The 20,365-nt window shown below is 35.9% G+C and overlaps 1 protein-coding gene across 1 annotated transcript in view; it reads left to right on the top strand.

The window, feature by feature from the left end:
• The first annotated feature begins 1,613 nt into the window (after nt 1-1,613).
• The window catches only part of LOC145688434 (uncharacterized), a 104,862-nt gene continuing 86,110 nt past the window's right edge, over nt 1,614-20,365 (top strand). The window contains exon 1 of the mRNA XM_081762666.1: nt 1,614-3,465. Coding sequence (XP_081618792.1) covers nt 2,127-3,465 — 1,339 coding nt within the window. The 5' untranslated portion in view covers nt 1,614-2,126. The remainder of the gene's footprint in view (nt 3,466-20,365) is intronic.

The raw sequence follows: 20,365 nt of genomic DNA, 5'->3' as shown, positions 1-20,365 counted from the left end.
TTTGAGAACTGTCTTCATGACTCACTGCACTGAAGGGACTGAAGGGATGATTCTTTTCTTTCCAACACACGTTTTCAGACAAATGGCTTCCACTTGTCAGAAGAGCAAACTGACCAAGAAAACGCAAACACTGCTTCACGGGGCCGAAATAATAGAAGTTTATCCAAACACTTCGAGATTGAAACAACCTAACAAGGAGGCAATACTACCACAACATATTTACAATTGGGGTAACTGATCCGAACAGCGTATTAAAAATTCCAATTTACAATTTTAAACTTGAATAATCAGTTCTCATGAATTGTTCTTCCGTAACTATATAGACATCCTTTCTCTATAGTATTCTATAAAGCTATAATTTTACATTATTTCACACTATCCATGCTGGACAAAGGCAGATATCGCATCCAGACACATTATGAGTCGTGAACCAATAGAAACTTTTTTTTTTTTTCAAAAATTCAAGCAGTATTTCTCTCTATAATATTTCCAAATATTGCAAAGAGTTTGAAGCAATATTTTAAGGAACATTGTAAACCAATGTTTTGCATTTATTTTTGAATTTAAATATTAAATTTGTATTTGAGTGCATCCCCTTTTAAAATGAAAATTGTTTTACATAGATTTTTTTAAATGAGAATTATTTCATCTATATATTGTTTTTATAACTCACAGACATTTTACATGCACAATAACGATATTAAAAAATAAGGTGCAGATTTACTGTTCGGATCCACATATTTGAAGAATTAACCTAACAAATTTGTAACAATATTTTAATAGATCAGTGTGTAAATTATTGAAATATGTCGTGTTCTTAGCTGTGACATGCGTATCTACGTAGTAATACTTTAATGAAAGTCAACTTGTTAAACAAAGATTTGCCCATAAGGAAGCCATTAGGTACAGTATACAAAGTGAAGAGAAGTGAAGTATCTAAATTCAGTGTGCTAACTCATGATGGGTAATCACAATAGAGTTCGAGAAGTAAAGGATCCATATATTTGTGAATTTACACAAGTAATGTGTTATTTTGGAACACAAATATCCAAGCAATGAAAACATATCGGTATATTTCCTATAACGTCCTTGTTTTTATGCCATATACAGTGTTTTGCGCTGTCCTCTTTTTTTGTGTATACTTACCATCACTGACGCACCTGATCCCTACGGACGAACCCCCGCACAGGGCCCCACTGCTGCGCCTCTGCTCTGATTCGGTTGGATAGCGTAACACATAGCACAAGTTAGTTAGCGTCTTTTACACAATAGTTCTTAAAGTACATACACAGAAGACTCCCTAAAATGAATCTGCACAGAGGAATGCAAATTTACACCCAATAAAAGGATTGTTTACGATACAGAGAATCGATTTAATAAAAAAATAAGTATATGCAATGAATATATGCATGGAACCGTACAATAAATCTGAACCGAAAATAAATTTTATAAAGAAGATCCATTAGGTGAATGGAAAAGCCAAAACAAAATAAAGTACAATAAGGGAGCCAGACTAAATTATTAAAGAATGCAGGTGAAATGAACTAAGTATGCATCCAACACAAATAAAAGCACCTTGAAAGGTGAAGAAGAAGAAGAAAAAATAGGATTTTCAATAACTTACTCATTAAGTAAGCCTAACGTTTCATTCTGAATTATGTTGAGACTTATTATATGGTTTGTACCACGAAACACCTGGGAAGTTATATACACACTTTTGTAAATGACATACATCCAAATAGAATTTCTTCATATTATTTTGGAGTAAAAGTGGAAATTTGTAAGGCAAACTACCAAAATTGATGTTATAGTTGGAATCATGGTCTTCGCAAGAACTTTTGGTAAGGATGTTTCCAGCTCTATAATCCAACTATATTCGAACAGTTTCTTTGCGAGTTTATTGTTCTTTTAAAGAGTGATGGTTATATTGTTTAGTAATATGAAGTAATAATTGGATTCACTTGAAATTTTTACAACATATTTATCTATCTTCGTTTATTGTTACAAATATAACATCAATAATAAATCACGTTTGAATGCGTATTTGAAAGTAAACTTTTACTTTTGTTTACTCTGAATTCTCTTTCTACATTTTTGGATATTGTTTAATTGCGTTAAAAGCCAACATGGTAGACTTACCAGCTGAAATACTGGAAACGTTAGGTAAAAAAGAATCCCTAAAGGAGATTCTGCCTTTTAGAACTTCATCCACCGCATCAGAACGGAAACCACGGCGTTATCCGAATCCAGGAAAATTTTCTCTTTCTTCTTCTTCAATGGATATGAACTCTGCTGAAACTTTATCAGATATATTGCAAGATTTACATGTACATCCAGTCAAGCGGCATCGTCCTGAGGGTAGCTTCCTGCATATTTTGGGTACAAATAGACGCGAAGAAGTAATAGGTAAACTGCCACCAATATATTTGCGTCAGAGTAAGTTTCCACAATCCCAAAATGAACTTCACAAAGAAAGTTCGGAAGGCAATGACTCTTTTGTAGGCGACTTGGCCACAAAACTAACAGAGGAAATTCTACATGAAAGTGGTGTTGGAGAATACAAAACTACTTTTGAAACACATTTTTATCATCCGTGTTTGGTAATGGAACCTAATTTTTCTTATGGCCTCAATGGTTATATCAGGAAAGTAATGAGACACAAGCAAAAAAGAGCAAGAGAAATGGTTGAAGAGGAAGAAGAGGAGGAGGAAGAAGAAGAGGAGGAGGAAGAAGAAGAAGAGGAGGAGGCGGAAGAAAGTGAATCGGTGGAAGTTGAAGAAAGTGAACAGGAAAAAGAATTAGAAGAAGTCAAAAAGAAAAGAGAAACCAGTAGGCAAATAGATAGTCTGGCGGAAAACGATTGGAAAAAGCAATTTCTAAAAGAAGCAGATAGAATATTTACCAGAGGAGAAAGAAGTAGTGCAGATCAACGATTTAGTAAAGACCCAAACTGTATAAACCAACTGAGTAAGAAATTACATAAGTATAAAGGAGCAGAAGAGGAAGAAAAATTCAAGGAAGATAATGTGGGGAAAGCTTGGCTGGAGCCAACTGGAAAAGAAGCTTCCACTGCACCGGAGAAAAAGGAGAAAGGAAGTTACCGGGAAAGAACAAGAAAAGGAAGAAGAAAAAGAACGCAAAAGCAGAAAGAAGAAAGTAAGAAGTTTAAAAAAGTAACGAAAAGAAAGGCGAAGAAAACACGAAATTTGTCGGGGAAAGTTACGAGAGAAGAAACTACAAAGGGTATCAAAAAAGAAAGACAAAGGCCTGAAGACATTGTGGATATTTACGACTCGTTTGGGGATGAACTACAAGATGAAGCAGAAGAAGAAGCGGCAGAATCTGAACGAAAGGGAGACTTATTTATCAAGAGACGATTGGTTATTTTCTGGACGGGAAGTTCTTATGTAGGTCAATGGTATAATGTTTGGATGTTCGGGGATGGAGAATACATGATGCCTCATGGTAAGTACAGTCTATTTACATCTCGTATTCTATTTTACTTATAGAATTGTCCCTTTCACGTTCACCAAGTATCATGCACGTATGTTCTTGTACACAGAGCAGAAATTCCAATAAAGTCCAGCACTCAAATTTTATGGGACGAAAATATTTAAACTAATTAACAGCAAGATTTTGTATAAAAAATCTATAACATGTACAAAACGGAGAAAGTCACTGGAGAAATACCTTTTGAAAGTGTAAAAGATTTTTCTTTTAAAACACCGTACATCAGGAGAATTTTCGGCGAATGTTGAGGAGGGGGAATGTAAACGCCTGACCTACAGCTTGGACGAAATTTTCAGAGTGGCACTGAATCACCGTTCTACTTGATACTCGAAGTAAAATTAAACAATAATGCTACGTTTAAGCAATCACAGACATCTCTTAAGAAAATCTCAACACTCTAATTCCAAATTTGGGCGGATGATCCTTACATATTGATTAAGCGAGTTTTGGATGTTTGTTTCTTCATATGTTTAGATATGTATGTGCTTGGTGGACATACCGTTAAAAAAATAGATCAAAAACAAATTTTCAGATTTTTTTTATAGGATTAGAAGGACATTTTTCCAGTTTTCTTTACTTCCTGAAGCTAAGCGAGTTTGCTGGTGAACGAAAACCGGAAACTGCGATTTGTATTGGGTTCATGTAACTGAAATATCCCACTAACATGTGTAACTTTCAAACAATCAATCAAACAAATAAATAAATGACTACAATATCTGGTTAGTCAAAATAGTCTCCGACTGTAGTTATATATTAGTGCTATGGTTTAGTCAACAAATGAATTCTATGACGAAAAAAGCCAGACGGGACGATGTAAAGAAGTTCTTAATCTTACGTTGCACCGCTCAGTTATTAGGGAGGTTCTGGCTTATCAAGAAGTGATCGAGAAACTAGAAAAGGTAGAAGTTAATGGAAGAAATGTCAAGAGAATAACGGCTTCTATACTGCAGCTCATAATGAGTGTGCAGCGTCCATTCAGCGACATGCATGTTAAATGTTATGCAATATATGGGTACAGTTCTGTTGGATCATTGCTGAATGCTTGTGGATAAGTTTTGGATGAATTCATGATATTCAGCGTTGTAACTATCAGTAGTGATGGATAAATATATGCGGGATCACCGAATCATGGATTACCATAACAACAACAAAGACTTCTTCGGGTCCAAGACTGGTATTGAAAAAGTCCTGAATATTGATAACTATCTCACCACTGTCCTGACTGTTTGCGGTTTTCGTAATGAATCTTTTTATTAAAGATATAAAAAAGAACTCAGAAGTGAAAATCAGATACAGGAAATCTTTCCGGTTGTTCGTATGGTCAGACAACTGTACACTTCTACAGAACATCCATAGAGAACACAAAACTACTTACATCCTGTTTGGCAAGTGTTACTAACTCATGTGATAACCATGATTCTGAATTTTTCACATGAAGTGATTGCGCGGGGCCTGCGAAAGATAATGGTAGAGTGTATGGCTAACTGGTCTGCAGTTGCATGAACACTTTTTTGAGTGTCCTCTTCTATTTTTGTTTAGAAAGAAATATTATTTTTCAAAGAGAAAGAGGTGTTAGAAATAAAAACAAGAAGAATATTGGAGTATAAAGCAGTAACTCAAAAATGTTCATAACAACCTGGCTCAATTGCGTTGATAGAACAAAGAATCAAATGAAGATTTTATGTTTCTACGATGATGAACAACTGGAATTGTTAAGTCATGTATTTTTTGGACACATATATAAATTTTGGATAGAACAGACATATAAATTTTGATTAAGACAGACAGATACATTCTGATTAGGACAGACAAATAAACAATCGATTAGAAGAGATAGATGAATTTTGGAATTAGAATGGACAGATAAATTTTTATTAACACAAATAGATACATTTTGATTGGGACAGTCAGATACATTTTGATTAATACAGATAGATTTTGATTAGGACAAATATTGACATAAAATTTGATTAAGACAAACAGATAAATTTTAATTGGGGCCTGATTTCGACATTGAAGCATGGTAGCGAATTTCAGTTGAGAGTGAACGCGGAAGAGAGCTCTGCCTGTACTTTCTCCCAACCTTAGGAAATGAGCTCTTTTGTTTGTTGTTGAAATCCATCAAGAATAAGAACAAAGAAAAGGAATAAAATCAATCTCATGTGTAGGGCTCCCAGATATCCCGGTTTACTCGGGACAGCCCCGGATTTACATCATCCATCCGCCTAAAAATTGCTCAATGAAACTCCAAATGTCTTGATTTTCCTCCAAAACATAAATTAATATCATTCGAGTGATATTTATATTTTTAAAAAATATCGCTATTATTAACTAACTAACTCTACAACGTATGGAATATGAAAAGTTCAATGCCACCACAAAAGCTCTCCATTGACTTTTGTACTTACCCAATTGGATTCAGTTCTTTTACTTTGAATTCCTATTTCTGCGAGATCCATCTTAATATTCTCCTTCCATCTGCGCCAAGTCTTCCTAAGGATTATTTTCCAATTGAATTTCCAGTTAAAATTTTGAAACCGTTCTTTCTTTCTTCCACTCTAGCTACATGACTTGCCCACTTGAGCTTTCTATACTTGATGAACCCAGCAATGTTTGGTAAACGGTATAAATTAAGTAGTTCCTAGATATGAAGTTTCCTCCATTCACCATTCCTGTTCTTCTTGGGTTCCAAGGTTTGTCTCAGGATTTTATTCCCAAACAATTTCAATCTGCGTTCTTCCCTCAGAGTAAGTGATCATGTTTCGCGAAAATACAGGACAACAGGCATGATTATCGTTTCATATATTTTAAGCTTCCTCGACAGAATTCGCGACAACAAAAGATTTTGAAATGAATAATAAACACGAGTTCCCTGTTTTCAGTCAACATTTAATTTCTTCGTGAATATGGTTTTGTCTGTTAATATTGGTCCTAGATATTTGAAAGTATCCACTTTGTCGAAAGTATTATTTGATATTTGGACGTATCCATAATTCAGAGTATTACGATTCCACCGAGCTTCCATGCATTTAGTTTTCTCTGTATTTATTCCAAATCCATGTGTTAGTCATCGATACTCAACTACTAGGAATAATTTACTCTTGTCACTCACTGCTGGTGAGTGACGACCTATTATATAATTAATTCTGATATTTCTGCAAAAAAGTGCATAACTATGACTATTCTTTAGTTTTCATTGGGCCTGAAAATCTAGTCTGTTTTCTAGTCTGAAAATCTGGGAACCCTACCCATGTTGGAAGTTTGCACATAGATGAAATGGAATAAATAGAACTTTGCAACTTAATTTTGGTAAAAATTAATCCATTTTGAAGGAAAGAGATGTATATTGTTTCGAGTCTCCAGATCATCTCCACTGCTTATCGGACAAGCGTAATGAGTAAAAAGGGTAAAATTAATCTTCAACTTGGACGTTTCTTCACGCCAATATAATTAGAATGATCATACGATAGCTTTCGCTTTATATGGGAATATTATATTTTAGGATTCCCAATTACCTCTATTATTTGGGATTGAAATTGATAAAGAGTGTGCGGAATTGTCGAGTTTACTTAAAATTAAAAAAAAAGAAAACGATGAAATAGTAAAAGCTTAGTTGTTTTTAACAAATTAAACATAGTATGTGATTTTTGTGAGTTATACTTCAATAGTTTGAAATTGAAATTATCTAAAAGTAAAGATAAATTCACCCCATTTTAACAAATTAAGGTGTGTCCCTTCTGAAAATTACTGATTTTTTCATGGAATTTCGTTCTTTTAATTAAAAAAAGATCAATTTGGAAGTTTCTTTCAGGCTTTTCAATCACCGACATCTTAATATTTAAATCGGTTAAAAATACATCCCGTCATATAATGATAGAATTTTTGGTAGGTATACACTCTGCCGTTTCTAAAACTTACATCCAACCCCATATACGCTCGTTCTTCAGTAGATTTAAGATGAATGTATGCTGAACTATAAAAATATTAGGTGGCCATACACCGTATACCCTAGTATACGCACCACTACATCTCTATACACATATACCTTCACATTTTAAAAATTATGCTTCACGGTAGATTTCGCAAAACAAAAATCATCGGTTATTTAGACTGCTAAATTATGAAACAGTCGGAAGTCTTAAGGTTGGTTTAAAAGGACAAGTTTTGCCGATAGATGCCACTATAGTCTTCGTATCTCTCTCATGTATTTTTTACCTTTCCCGAAAATTCACGGTTTCTCTTACAAATTTCAGCCTAGAGACTTTCAAATTTTTAGAGAAGGAACTTCATAACCTATTGAAGACGACAATCCGTGCCGATTTTCTATTTAGAACTTCATAGTTGAAATGGCTCAATTGTTGAAATTAAATATCCAAATCTTTAACCATATACTGTTTGAGCAATGAAGAAAATTCTAAATAAAAAATCGGCACGAGTTGTTGCATTCGATAGGTTATGAAGTTCCTTCTTTAAAAGTTTGAAGTTTGTTGTTCGAAATTTGTAAGAGAAATCGTGAATTATCGTGAATTACATGAGAGAGATACGAAGACTGTAGTGACATCTATCGGGAAAACTTGTCCCTTTAAACCAACTTTAAAGAACGCCAATATCCATCTGACTGTATATCGACAGATATGAGAACAGAAACGATAGGAGATCGAGAAGCGGCTGTTGCAAATTGATTCAGTGTTCATGGAATAGGTTCCATTTCATCCGTAAACCATCTATTTAAACCAGATGTAATAGAAATTAACAATTTCAGATTTTAATGTTCACCATAGAACAAAAACTATGACAGTGATAAGTGCCTAGTGCCTTTCTGTGAATTGATTCAGTGTCTCAAGAAAATATGCCATCTCTCTATTAAAACCGGAAGTGGTAGAAATTTTCTACCATTTTTGATTTCAATATTGACATTCATAGGGTAAAATCCACAAGACATAACTACAAACAGTTCTTTTTCAAATCTATTCAGCGTTCTAGCAGTAGGTTCCATTTCTTTCGTAAACTCTGTATTTGCAAATTAGCCACTTCCGGATTCAGTACCGCAAGTTATGATTTATCTTTGATTTTATTCCTCTATTGCAACTGGAATTGATAGACATCAATTAACACTTTTGGTTTCAATATTATTGTCCATAGAGCAAAAGCTGTAAGAAATAGCAAGTAATGACTTTTTTGATATGGATTCAGCGTCCGAGAAACAGGTTCTATCTTTGATTTATTCGTGTGGATTCAGCGTCCGAGAAAGAGGTTCTATCTTTGATCTTACTCCTTTATTGCAACCAGTAGTTATAGATGTACTACTTTGAGTTTGAGTACAGAATTTGCATAGTTTGATCTACCGTAATTTTACATTGTGAAACGATACTCGCTTGTGTAACGTTATTTCTGTCGTCAGCTACGTTACATATTCCCTAATTCTAAATGTTGATACACATCACAAGATTATCTAGAATAACACAACACAGTTATGCACTTCATATATATGTATTATTATCTTTCAACTTATATCTCGTTCGCCACATTAAAATATTATACATTCAAATTAAGATTTGAAGCTTTCCTGGCGGCGTATATGATAAAGTTCTCGGGCAATCAGCCAGGTGAAAACTGGTGGATAGGCCAACGTTTCGAGAGCTGTCATCGTTCTCATCATCAGGGCAATTATGTAGAGATCGGAAATACGGAAATAAATACGGAAATAAATTAGAGAATAAAGAGGGCCCCTTAACAAGAAAGCTCGCCCCCTTGAGTGATGCACCAACCTATATCTACGTGCACCTCCTACATGCAGTTAGAGATCTAAAGCAGCATGTCGAGTGTTGTGTCGCGTCACGGTTTTTATCCAAAGACATTTACCGGACAGTGTGTATTAGAGAAAGAAAGAAGGGTAAAATAGAAGATAGGAAAGCGCGTGAAGATTTTTCGCCTCACCATTGGCTTGGGTAGTAGGAGGAGAAACCTGGAAACACCTGGAGTCCAGGAAAACCCCCTTTATCGGTCATGCTCGTGCTCAAGTATTTACATGGCAAAACCACACTGAGAAGGGGTGGTAAAAATCCATGTAAAAGCATCTTTACTGTCTGTATTGATTCCCTAACTTAAAAAGTCAAGTGTGAGTTATACTATTGTGTTAAGTTGTCTGTAGTTTGGTGGGCAAGATTTGTTAGTGGGACTTTTGTTATTTTTTTTTTTCATGCAAGTCTCTCGTCTTCTTCATCCTTGGACTGCGTCAATCTAAAATGAGACTAAGATATATACATATACACGAGTATGTAGTATTTAGTCATATTATAGTATTTGAGATATGATTGATATTAGTATCCTATTGGACTTGTCAGTTTTGTTAATACTAGTGATATATCAGTGATTTAAGTAGGATGTATTAGTTATTTTTCTGCCTAACAGGCCTCGTCATACTTTTTTATGTACATATTTACATTTTCTTTTTCTTAATACTCTGAAAAGTGTTTTGGATGTGTTTCTATTTTAGCGCATGTAGCGGGCGTTTGTATTTGTAGTAGCTTTCTGGAATTGTGTAGCTACCCAGAGAGCTCACAAGGTCGTTTTCTATTGTTTTCACAGATTGATAGAAGTTCCTTACTAAATACTGTATATGATCTTCAATCAGAGTCAGCCCTAGGCGCTGCTGTAGGCGTAGAACAGGCAGATATCGGGGTGAATTTGTTATTATGCGCACAGCGTTGTTCTGAAGTCTCTGCAGAGCCCGCGTATAACAGGGTGCGGAGAAAGCCCATGCTGGCGCAGCGTATGTGACTATTGGTCTAACTAACATTTTATATAATATAACTTTGCTCTGCGTATTGAGGGCAGGTGAGCGGAAAAGTCCGGCTAGGGTTCGCAGTCTAGCACTAGCCTTGTTTCTTTGGGAGTTCATGTGGTACCTAAGGGTAAGCCTTTTATCTAGTATTACTCCCAAATATTTAACTTTATCTTTCCATTCTATTGGTGTGTTATATAGAGTTAGTTGGTTGTTTGGTCTTCGTTTGTATTTCTTAGTAAACTGTATAGCTTCACACTTTTCAGCATTGACTTTAATTTTCCAACGCTTAAACCAGGGTTTGAGTTTGTTCAGGTGATTCTGTATGTATTTTGTGACTTGATCTGGCAAGAATGATGATGCATACACGATTGTGTCATCTGCATACATTGCTATCTGTGTTTTGGTAGTTTTTGGTATATCATTAACATATATTAGAAACAGAAGTGGCCCTAACATGGATCCCTGAGGGACTCCTGCTTTAATATCTTTTTCCTTTGTGGTTTTCCGTTCGTGTTCAACGAAAAATTTTCTATTCTTAAGGTATGAATGCACAAAGTGAGTTAGATAGTCAGGAATCTTATATTGTATCATTTTATATAGGATTCCCGGGAACCAACACCTATCGAATGCTTTCTCCACATCTAGCAGGGCCGCGCCTGTTATTTGTCTTTTATTATATTTGTCTGTGATAAATTCTATTACGCGCACTAATTGGTGTGTCGTTGAATGTTGTGCTCTAAATCCGAATTGCTCAGGTGTGATTATATTATGTGTTGAGAGAAAGCTTCTAAGTCTTCTGAACACTATGCTTTCGGCTACTTTGGTCATTGTATTCAGAAGACTTATAGGTCTATGGTTCTGAGGAAATTTAGCATCCTTATTGGGCTTAGGAATGCTTATCACCTTGGCTATTTTCCATGCATTAGGAAAATAGCTAAGTTTCATTATGTTGTTAATGATGTAACTTAAGTATGATACGCATGCGTTAGGGAGGTTTTTTAAAACTATATTCTGTATTTGATCAGGACCCGGTGCTTTCAGTGGCCGAAGCCGTTTTATGATACCATTTAACTCTGCAGTGTTAGTTTTCTTAATTTTGTCTAATGGGGGTGCTTTTAAGAATTCACTTACTGTTCGTTCAACTTTTACATCGTGCCTACGATCTTCTAGTTCATGATTTGGTTTGAATGAGCCCTCCAGGAAGTCAGCCAAAGCTTCAGCTTTTTCTTCTGAGGAGTAGACTAATCCGTTTTTTCCATGTATACATGGCGTGTTAATGTTTTTTGTAGTTAAATTTTTGGTATATTTCCAGACGCTTCCGTCTTTTAGTGACATTTTTGAGATTTTATTTTCAAAGATGCGGTTTTTATACGCGGATATTTCTTCTTTTATGCATACTCTATATCTATTTACGATCGCTTTATAAAGTGGGTCTCGAGTTTTGTTATATTTTTTGTGAAGTCGGTTCCGCGTTTTTATCATATCTAAAATTTTCGGGGGTAGTGTTTTTAAATCTATCTTATTAGTTGTAGACGGTATAGTTTTTTCTGAAGTAGTTTTAATAAGTGTGGTGAGGAAATTTACGGCAGTATCTATATCTCCTTTTGTTTGTATTTCAATCTTTCTATGTAGTCCTTCTAATATTAATTGTTGGAACCTGGTCCAGTCAGCATTCTTATAATTTAGTCTCTTTAGTGGTGGTTCTTTGTCTTGTTCTGAGTTTACTGTGACAATAATTGCTGTGTGATCTGAAAGGAGATCATCATCAGCAATTATTGAGAGCGGTAATTGAATATTCCTGTATAATGCGTAGTCCAAGATATCTGGATTACTGTTGCAATTATGAGGATAGTAAGTTGGTTCATTTTGCGTGAGTATTTCAATGCTTGATGTTTCAAGATAATTTTGTAACTTTCTGCCATTTTCGTTAGCTCTTTTTGATTTGAAAACAGAATGCTTGCTGTTCCAGTCTCCAATTAACAAAACTCTGTTTCCCAGGCGGGAAAGAAGCGTGACATCGTTTGTGTCTATGATTGTATTGGGTGATTGATATATGCCAACTAATACAACCGGAGTATTTTTAACGAATATTTTAATTGCGATGGCTTCCATTGTTTTTAATTGGGGAATGGGTACGTATTCGTGTTTATAGTCGGACTTTACCACTACCAAGATTCCTCTTCCTGCATTTGTATTTGATTGATCATGTCTGAGAATACGGTGCCCTTGGATATACAATTTGTGATGCGTTGAAAGCAGTGTTTCTGACACAAAAGCTATAGAGATGCTATTTTCATTTATGTAGCTTTCCAATTCGTCCTTCTTTTCGGAGATGCCCTGCGCATTCCAAGCTAATATTTTTGTTTCCTAACGCGGTGCCCCATCAGCGGTTTGGGCGACTCTGATTATGAAGTTTATGACGTTTAAAAAGAATTCATGTTTGTTCTCAGCGTAAAACTCTAACAGACGTTGAACGTAAAACAGCGTTTTACGTCTGTCATAGTGAACACTGAAATCATGAAGCATTAACGTAAGTGAATCTAAACTTGGTTGCAGTGACCGAAATGCGTTGTCTGCGTTATCTTTTATGGCTTTGGCGCGCTGTTGTCGTATTCTTATGTTTTTCCTCCTCTGTTCTGGGTCTGTGGTGGCTTCAGTGGGTGAAAATGTATCACTGTCTGTGTTAAAGTTTATTTGTTGTTGCGTATGTTCTGAGTTTTTGTCTTTGCGTATGTTTCTGCTGCTACCTTGGGTACCCTCAGGGATAGGTTCTCGCACAACCCCTTTTGGAGCTGTACGTGAGTTTCTGGTTATGATAGGTGACTGTTGGGGAGTGCCCCTTAAGGTACGTGAAGGTAAAGATGTAGGTTGTGGAGTGGGAAGTAGTCCAGGCTTGGGGGTAGGTAGCAACGCAGGTCTTGTTGTGTGTGTTGGTTGTGTTGTCTTCCTGTTTATGTTGTGCGTTGCGTTTGCTCGTCTTTCAAGATTGTCTGCGTTAGTTTTGGATGTCGCTGCTCTTTGCCTCGATTCCACAATCTTTTTGTAAACTGTGCAGCCCCTGTAACTGGCCGGATGCTCTCCTGAACAATTAGCACACTTAGGCTTTTGTTCGCGGGTTTTCTTGCAATCAGGTGTCAGGTGAGTCCCTGCGCACTTGACGCAGCGAGGCGCTAGCCTGCAGTTCGTGCTGCCGTGATCAAATCTTTGACAACGATGGCACTGCACCACTACACTCTTTTGAACGTACTCCTCAAATCTTACTCGAATGTGGAAGATATGAGGGACCTTCATGAGTCGCTGTTTAGTTTCCCCATCCAGGACCGTGCAAAGAAAAAGGGGCAAAGCCTCTTTTCCAGCGCTCGTTGTTTTTCTCATCTGTGAGACAGTGAGGGTAGGGGAGTCTAATACCTGTCTAAGATGGTCCTGGATGTCATCGGAGGCAAGTTCCCGGGGGAGCCCTCTAATCACCACCTTGACTGGCCTGTAGAGAGAGTTTGTGTAAAACTCAATCTTCTTATTCTCTAAGTACTTTAGGATGCTAATGTTTGTGATCTCATTTAGAGGTGTGATTTTGTATTCCTCTCCCCGGGTACAGCGGGCTTCTATTTCACCATAGGTTCTACTAATGTACAAGTAATCTGTTAATGATTTAATTGTTATGGGAGGGTATCGCTTTCTCTTGGGTGTGGCCAAAGAGCTGTCTGAATCTCTGTTTGCTTGAGGTGTTGTTTCAAGTGACCCCTTACTGAGTAAAAGTGTGTTATCTATGCCTTCTGGAACTGCTTTCACAGCATCAGAGTATGACTTATTTGATTGACAGCTTTCGTTGTCTGAGTCTATAGATGATGGGGCTGAGTGAACTTCGAGCCTCTTTGGAGATTTGTCTTCTCCTTTGCTCTTAGAGGGAGATGCCTCCGGTTCACTGCTGGGGGAGGGGGACTCAGCATCCCGCTTCGTCCTCCTCGTCCGTCTCTTAACCATTGTCGCCAATGGAAAGAGTGTGCTCTGAGGGCTATGGCCCTGTGAAGGACCGTAACTCTGTCAGCACAGTACAATTTCTATTGATTTTCGCTAATTGTGGGCAGGCGCTAGGCCTGTAACGCTATTTAGTATGATGTGGGCACAATGCCCAAGTGCTCTAAATGACGACTTCCCTGCAGTCCTTGCTTAATGAGGGTTGCTTCGGGAGATCCCTGCTACAGCAATCTTAGGATTTGTCACCGAATGCTTTCGTTGCGGACCCTAACACAACCTTCAAAAAGCAATTTCTGCAGTTGGGCGCCTGAATGTGGCTTATCGTGGATACTTACAATCTCTGCTGGCTCTGAAAAGGGCCACTCGCTGAACTGCACCTGTAACGAAAAGAAGAAAGAAGAAAAAGCTTCAGTTCTTGGCAGACAAGTCCCTGGTCCTCACTGCTCGGCTTCTCTGTTGCTGAAGATCTTCTGTGGCTCTAAAAAGGGCCGTATATTCTCTCTGCTACACCTGTAAATATACAAGAATAAACTTCTCGACGCTCTACGAGGATCGCTGTGTTCTTCCTGGAAAGAGAAAAAGATTAACAACTACGAGGGCACGCCTTCCATAGTTGTTAAATGCTCGCCCGAATGTTTTCTCAGTTTTGGCCTCGTTAAGCGTATATGATTATACAGCCTATTCTTCACCAAAAACAATCTAGGTGAGCTCCTCTTGTTGTGACTGGCGTTTTAATCAGTTCGCCTGAACCAGTTACTCGTTCGAGAGGGAGAGTCTAACAACCTTCCGTGATGGATGCTGCTTCGACTCATGTAGAGATCAGCGGATGTAAGTGATATATACTCTGGACTGGCGAAAATGCTGGTTCCTGATTGGCTGAAAATGCTGGTTCCTGATTGGCTGATTCAATCTGAAAACTGGAGCTGTGATTGGCTGGCTATGTTCCGTAGTCCGTGGTACTGATTGGCTGAGGGTTAACTGGATGTTTGTGTGTCGTTTTCTTTGCTGTGGTACTGATGACCGGGTTCCACAGGGGGCTGAGTTGAAATCCGGTGTCTCTATTAACGTTGTTCGGTTCATGAACTATGGCAAGAGATTCGGCTACTATCCTGGTCCAGTAATTGGTGCTCTTGGTGATGATGGATGTGTCCTTAAATAAAACTTTATGGCCTTCTGTTAAACTGTGTTCAGCTAAACCTGATTTTTCTGGATGGAATAATCTAATGTATTTTTCATGTTCTCTGCAACGTTGTTCAATGGTGCGTCCTGTTTGTCCTATATAAGCCTTTCCGCATTCACAGAGTATACGATACACGCCTGGTGTCTTTAAGCCCAAGTCATCTTTGATCGGGCGAAGTAAGTTTCTGATTTTTGGTGGCGGCTTGTGTATGGTCTTAATGTTGTGTTTTTTCAGAATCCGGGAGATCTTTCCAGAAAGTTGTCCAGTGTATGGTAAAACTGCTATACTCAATGGTTCTTCAGTTTCTTCTTTGGATTTCCTCTGTTCAGAAAAGGTCCCTTTCAGGGCCAAACTGATATCATTCTTCTTGTAATTATTCTGGAGTAGCGTCTTCTTGAGATGGTCCAGTTCCCGAGGGAGGGATTCTTCGTCTGAGATGTCTTTCGCTCTATGTGCTAGTGTGCTGATGACGGTGTTTCGCTGTGACTTATGATGAAAACTGTTGCCATTGAGATAGAGGTCAGTGTGAGTAGGTTTCCTGTAGACGCTATGGCCGAGACTACCATCGGGCTTCCGGCGGATGAGAATGTCCAGGAATGGCAAGTATCCGTCCTTTTCAATCTCCATTGTGAACTTGATATTACTATGTTGTTTATTAAGAAATTCTAGGAACAAATGCAGTGTCTTCTCCCCGTGAGGCCAGATGACAAACGTATCATCTACTAATCTATAAAAACATGACGGCTTGAAAGGTGTCAGTTCTAATGCTTTTTGTTCAAAATCTTTCATAAAGAAATTCGCAACTGCTGGTGAAAGTGGTGATCCCATGGCGACTCCATTCGTCTGTTCATAGTACTGTCCATCATATAGAAAGTATGTTGAAGTTAGGATGATTCTGAATAATTCCACAATTTCCGGTGTGAAGTGTTCACTAAGTAGGAGTAACGTATCTTGAACTGGAACCTTGGTGAACAATGAAACCACATCGAAGCTGACTAGAAGTTCTCCAATCATGTTTCTATCTTTTGTAGTTTGGAAGAAATAAATGTTTGAAATATGTTCTTTCTTTTTGAATAACCCTGTACTTTAAGTGGGAAGTCTGGATACTAAATTTCATTGATCTAAACCTAAGAAATTCTATGATATGGACATCTTACTGAACCACCTCCACTCCTTTTCCTTTTCATTTAGGTTAAATTTACAGTAGGGCGTCGATAATCCGGACGTCAAAAATCCGAAACGTCAAAAATCCAAACGCGGTCCCTAGAAGATTTTTACATTTTATCTTAGCACTAGAGATAAACAAACTTGTGTGAAGTCAGTGTTTTTACAAAAGCTCGTTCATATGTAATTGTTTATCACACATATTTTTATTTTTATTTTCCCTTAGGCCTATACAAGTTAGGTTCTATGTGTGTTACATGAACAGTATAATTTAGTGTACTAGCAGGGTGTTCCGAAACATTAAATGTAAGTAGCCTTACGTACGTTATTGTAATTACTGTATGTGCTGTTTTATCACTATATCGATAAAAGAGCATACAATACAGTATATTAAAGCCTAAGTGGCATTTTCTTAGTCATTTTCGAAAATTCGAACAATTTAAATTCCGAACTACCTGTAATCCCAAATAGTTCGGTATCGACGTCCTACTGTATTTTTAAAGGGCTAGTTCTAATTGCGGTGGGCCAATACAAACCCTGAAGGTAAATACAACGTAATGTAATGTAAACTAATCTACCCTAAGCTAACTTAATCTAACCTAATCTAACCAAAATTAGGCTATAGTTTTCAAAAAAAGTATGAATTCTTAGAAAAAAAATTCTGGTCCCCCGTAATTAGAATTTATCCTTTTTTTTAAAAAAAAATATAAAGAACACATGTTTACTTACTTTTAAATGAAAAGTTCAGACATCGAATGTCATATCTTTAGCCTTAAGGGATTCCGAAATTTTACATCCTATTACCATAGCCATAATCCCAATTTCACGGCTTCCATGTCCAATTTCCAAAAATCCTCTTCTTAATGGTTTCGGTAACTTATTCCACAAATCCTATGCACTGTTCACATTTCAAGTTTCTAGTTTTGCCTAGACGTTGATTAAATAGTCAGACAGTCAGGACTTCTTTTACATAGAAAATAATAATAATAATAATAATAATAATAATAATAATAATAATAATAATAATAATAATAATAATAATAATAATAATAATAATAATAATAATACGATTTTATGAAACAAAATGTGAGCCTTTCCTTAGAGTCTTAACTACACTTCTTTCTGATTGGTATTGTAACATTATAAGATTAAGGAGTTGAAAGGACAATTTAAATGAAGTATTTCCTGGCTTTTAAAGTGCTCGCATCACTAGTTACATAAGTTATTACCAAAGCAGTCGAAGCGTTTCTATATTACCACTAATACTTGTTTGTCACATCTTAATATTTTTTACGCATTCCTTTTTTTTAAATTTTAGCAATTTAGTAATTTGAAAAAAAAAGTATACTATCAGAAAATAATTACATTTTATAAAGTTTTCTTTTTATAATTTTGTTATTTATATATTTAAGTTGTTATTTTTGTAACTACTTTCATGATAAAATTAAGAAGATACAACAAAAAAGTAAATTTTTATCTCCCGCAGCACAGGAAAAGAATCAAGAATGTGAATTAGATTTAACTTAACGGTTTTCTGTTTAATAGATTTCTTGGTAATCACATTCGACAAGTTATGATGCTTTTACTTTATGTTACATATTATTTTTTTCTAATTTTTATTTTTTTAAGAAATAGCTCATTAGTTTTAAACTTGGTGTTGTATATTATGTCTGCTCGAAGTTTCTGTAATCAATTAATATAGTTATTACCTTCGGTTATGCTTTTCTCCTCTCTTTTTTTGTCTTTATATCTCTCAGTACGGTACAAAAGTGCATTGAGAATCTCAATACTTCCGAAACAAGTTGTCTTGATGGCTCTTGTAATGTGTTAATTCTGAAGAACATCGGAACCGTGTGAAAAGGTGCACCTACTTAATGCTCGGTTGAGCACAGTGCTTTTTTTTGTACGTGAAGACAGGTGGAGGGCATATAGTACTGTAGATAAACACACACACGCCAACTTATATATATATATATATATATATATATATATATATATATATATATATATATATATATATATATATATATATATATATATATATATATATATATATATATATACGAATATGTTAAGTGTGCAATAATGTCGTTGGTAATAATTGGTCATATATATGTAACCAAAATAATCTCTGCCCCCTGTCTTAGTGTTCTAGCTACGGGCTCGTACTGGGCGCACAAAAAGTTTTGGATCCAAAGATCCAATATATTTCAGTCAAAAATTTTAATATAGTCCTTATGTCTGGAGAACTACATATAGTGTAGCCAAATCCAGATTATCACTTAACTCAGTATAGTTGTGCTTATTCCGTAGAAAATACGAAAACTCGATTTTGGGGCCGTTCAAAAATTTTGTAAACCTTGATCTAAAAACTAATTAATGGCCAAGATCGCAATCTTTCGATGCATTTTTTTAATCATTCCTAAAATTCTTGGTCAAGATCGTAATCTTTTGATCCATTTTTAAAAATTATTCCTAAAATTCTTGTTATATTGACTCTGCATCGTGAGACAATTGAAATTCTTTTGCTTGTCTGACACACTGAAATTTCACTATATGATTAGTGTTCAATGAAAAAAAAATGTCCAAAGAAGAGACATGGACCAATCGCAAAAAACTCATGCGTAGTCTTCGAAAAAATGGAGGAAAACAAACTACTTCGTAAACTTAAAAATTGATGCTGTAGAAAAACGAAGCCACTTACTGAGATGAAACTGGTACTGGAATATGCCCTCATCAAATTAGCAAGATGACAATGTATAGAGTATGTTTAATGAGATTTAGCCTAAAAGAATAATTAACTGTTAAATTGTTCTTTCTGTTTATGTAAAATATTGTCTAAAGGGTAAGATATATATCAGATCACTTCGAAATGATCAAAATAAAATCCTTGTGGGTAAACGCACATGTCCAGTTTTCGAGGAAGTCAACAAAAATATGAACATTTTGGCGCTAAACTGTGTGTCGTTTGTTGCCAAAAATAATAATTGGCAATTCTTCTTTTGCTGGAAGGAAATGTTATTTAGGTATTATATATGTAGCAAATTACAATGTTAACTAACACACACACACACACACACTTTGTCTTTACCCAACAGTAACACACATAATTCTTTACGTACATACTACTTCTAACCGCGATATGTAAGCTAAGGCTATATTGCATTGGTATCTAAAGCTTATCCAGACTTAAGAGTGGACTGTTGGTCTTATGGGAACAGCGATGCAAAGTTGAGCATTAAAAACAAATGCAGAACAGATCGCGCTTCTATTATACTGCCGACTGATATTGCCAACTTACGTAATAAAAAAAGAAATCCACACCTCAACGATTAATAAATAAATAAATAAATAAATAAATAAATAAATAAATAAATAAATAATAATAATAATAATAATAATAATAATAATAATAATAATAATAATAATAATAAACAACTTACCACATTGAATCAATCGCACTCTAAAGAATCAATTCCTACCATATCATCATCATCATCCCAACCCAACCCAACTTATACTTTTACCCGGGGTTTTCTGCTTTAAATAATTAAACACGTTCATAACAATAGCCCTTTTTTTGCTCTTCAACACTTGACCACTCTTACGTTTTAAAGAGGTACTGGCTGTAATTTCTTCCATTTTGATATTTATCTGGAATAAATCATATCTAGTTAATAATATCTTCTAGGCATTTGACTAGGCTATGTGATGAGTTCGTTACCTTATTTTAACTTTAATATCAAATT

This window comes from Thermobia domestica, chromosome 1 (genome assembly GCF_964235325.1).
Source record: "Thermobia domestica chromosome 1, izTheDome1.hap1.1, whole genome shotgun sequence".
Lineage (NCBI taxonomy): Eukaryota > Metazoa > Arthropoda > Insecta > Zygentoma > Lepismatidae > Thermobia > Thermobia domestica.
The sequence above is the reverse complement of the archived record's forward strand: the minus strand, read 5'-3'. Positions and strand labels throughout refer to the sequence as shown.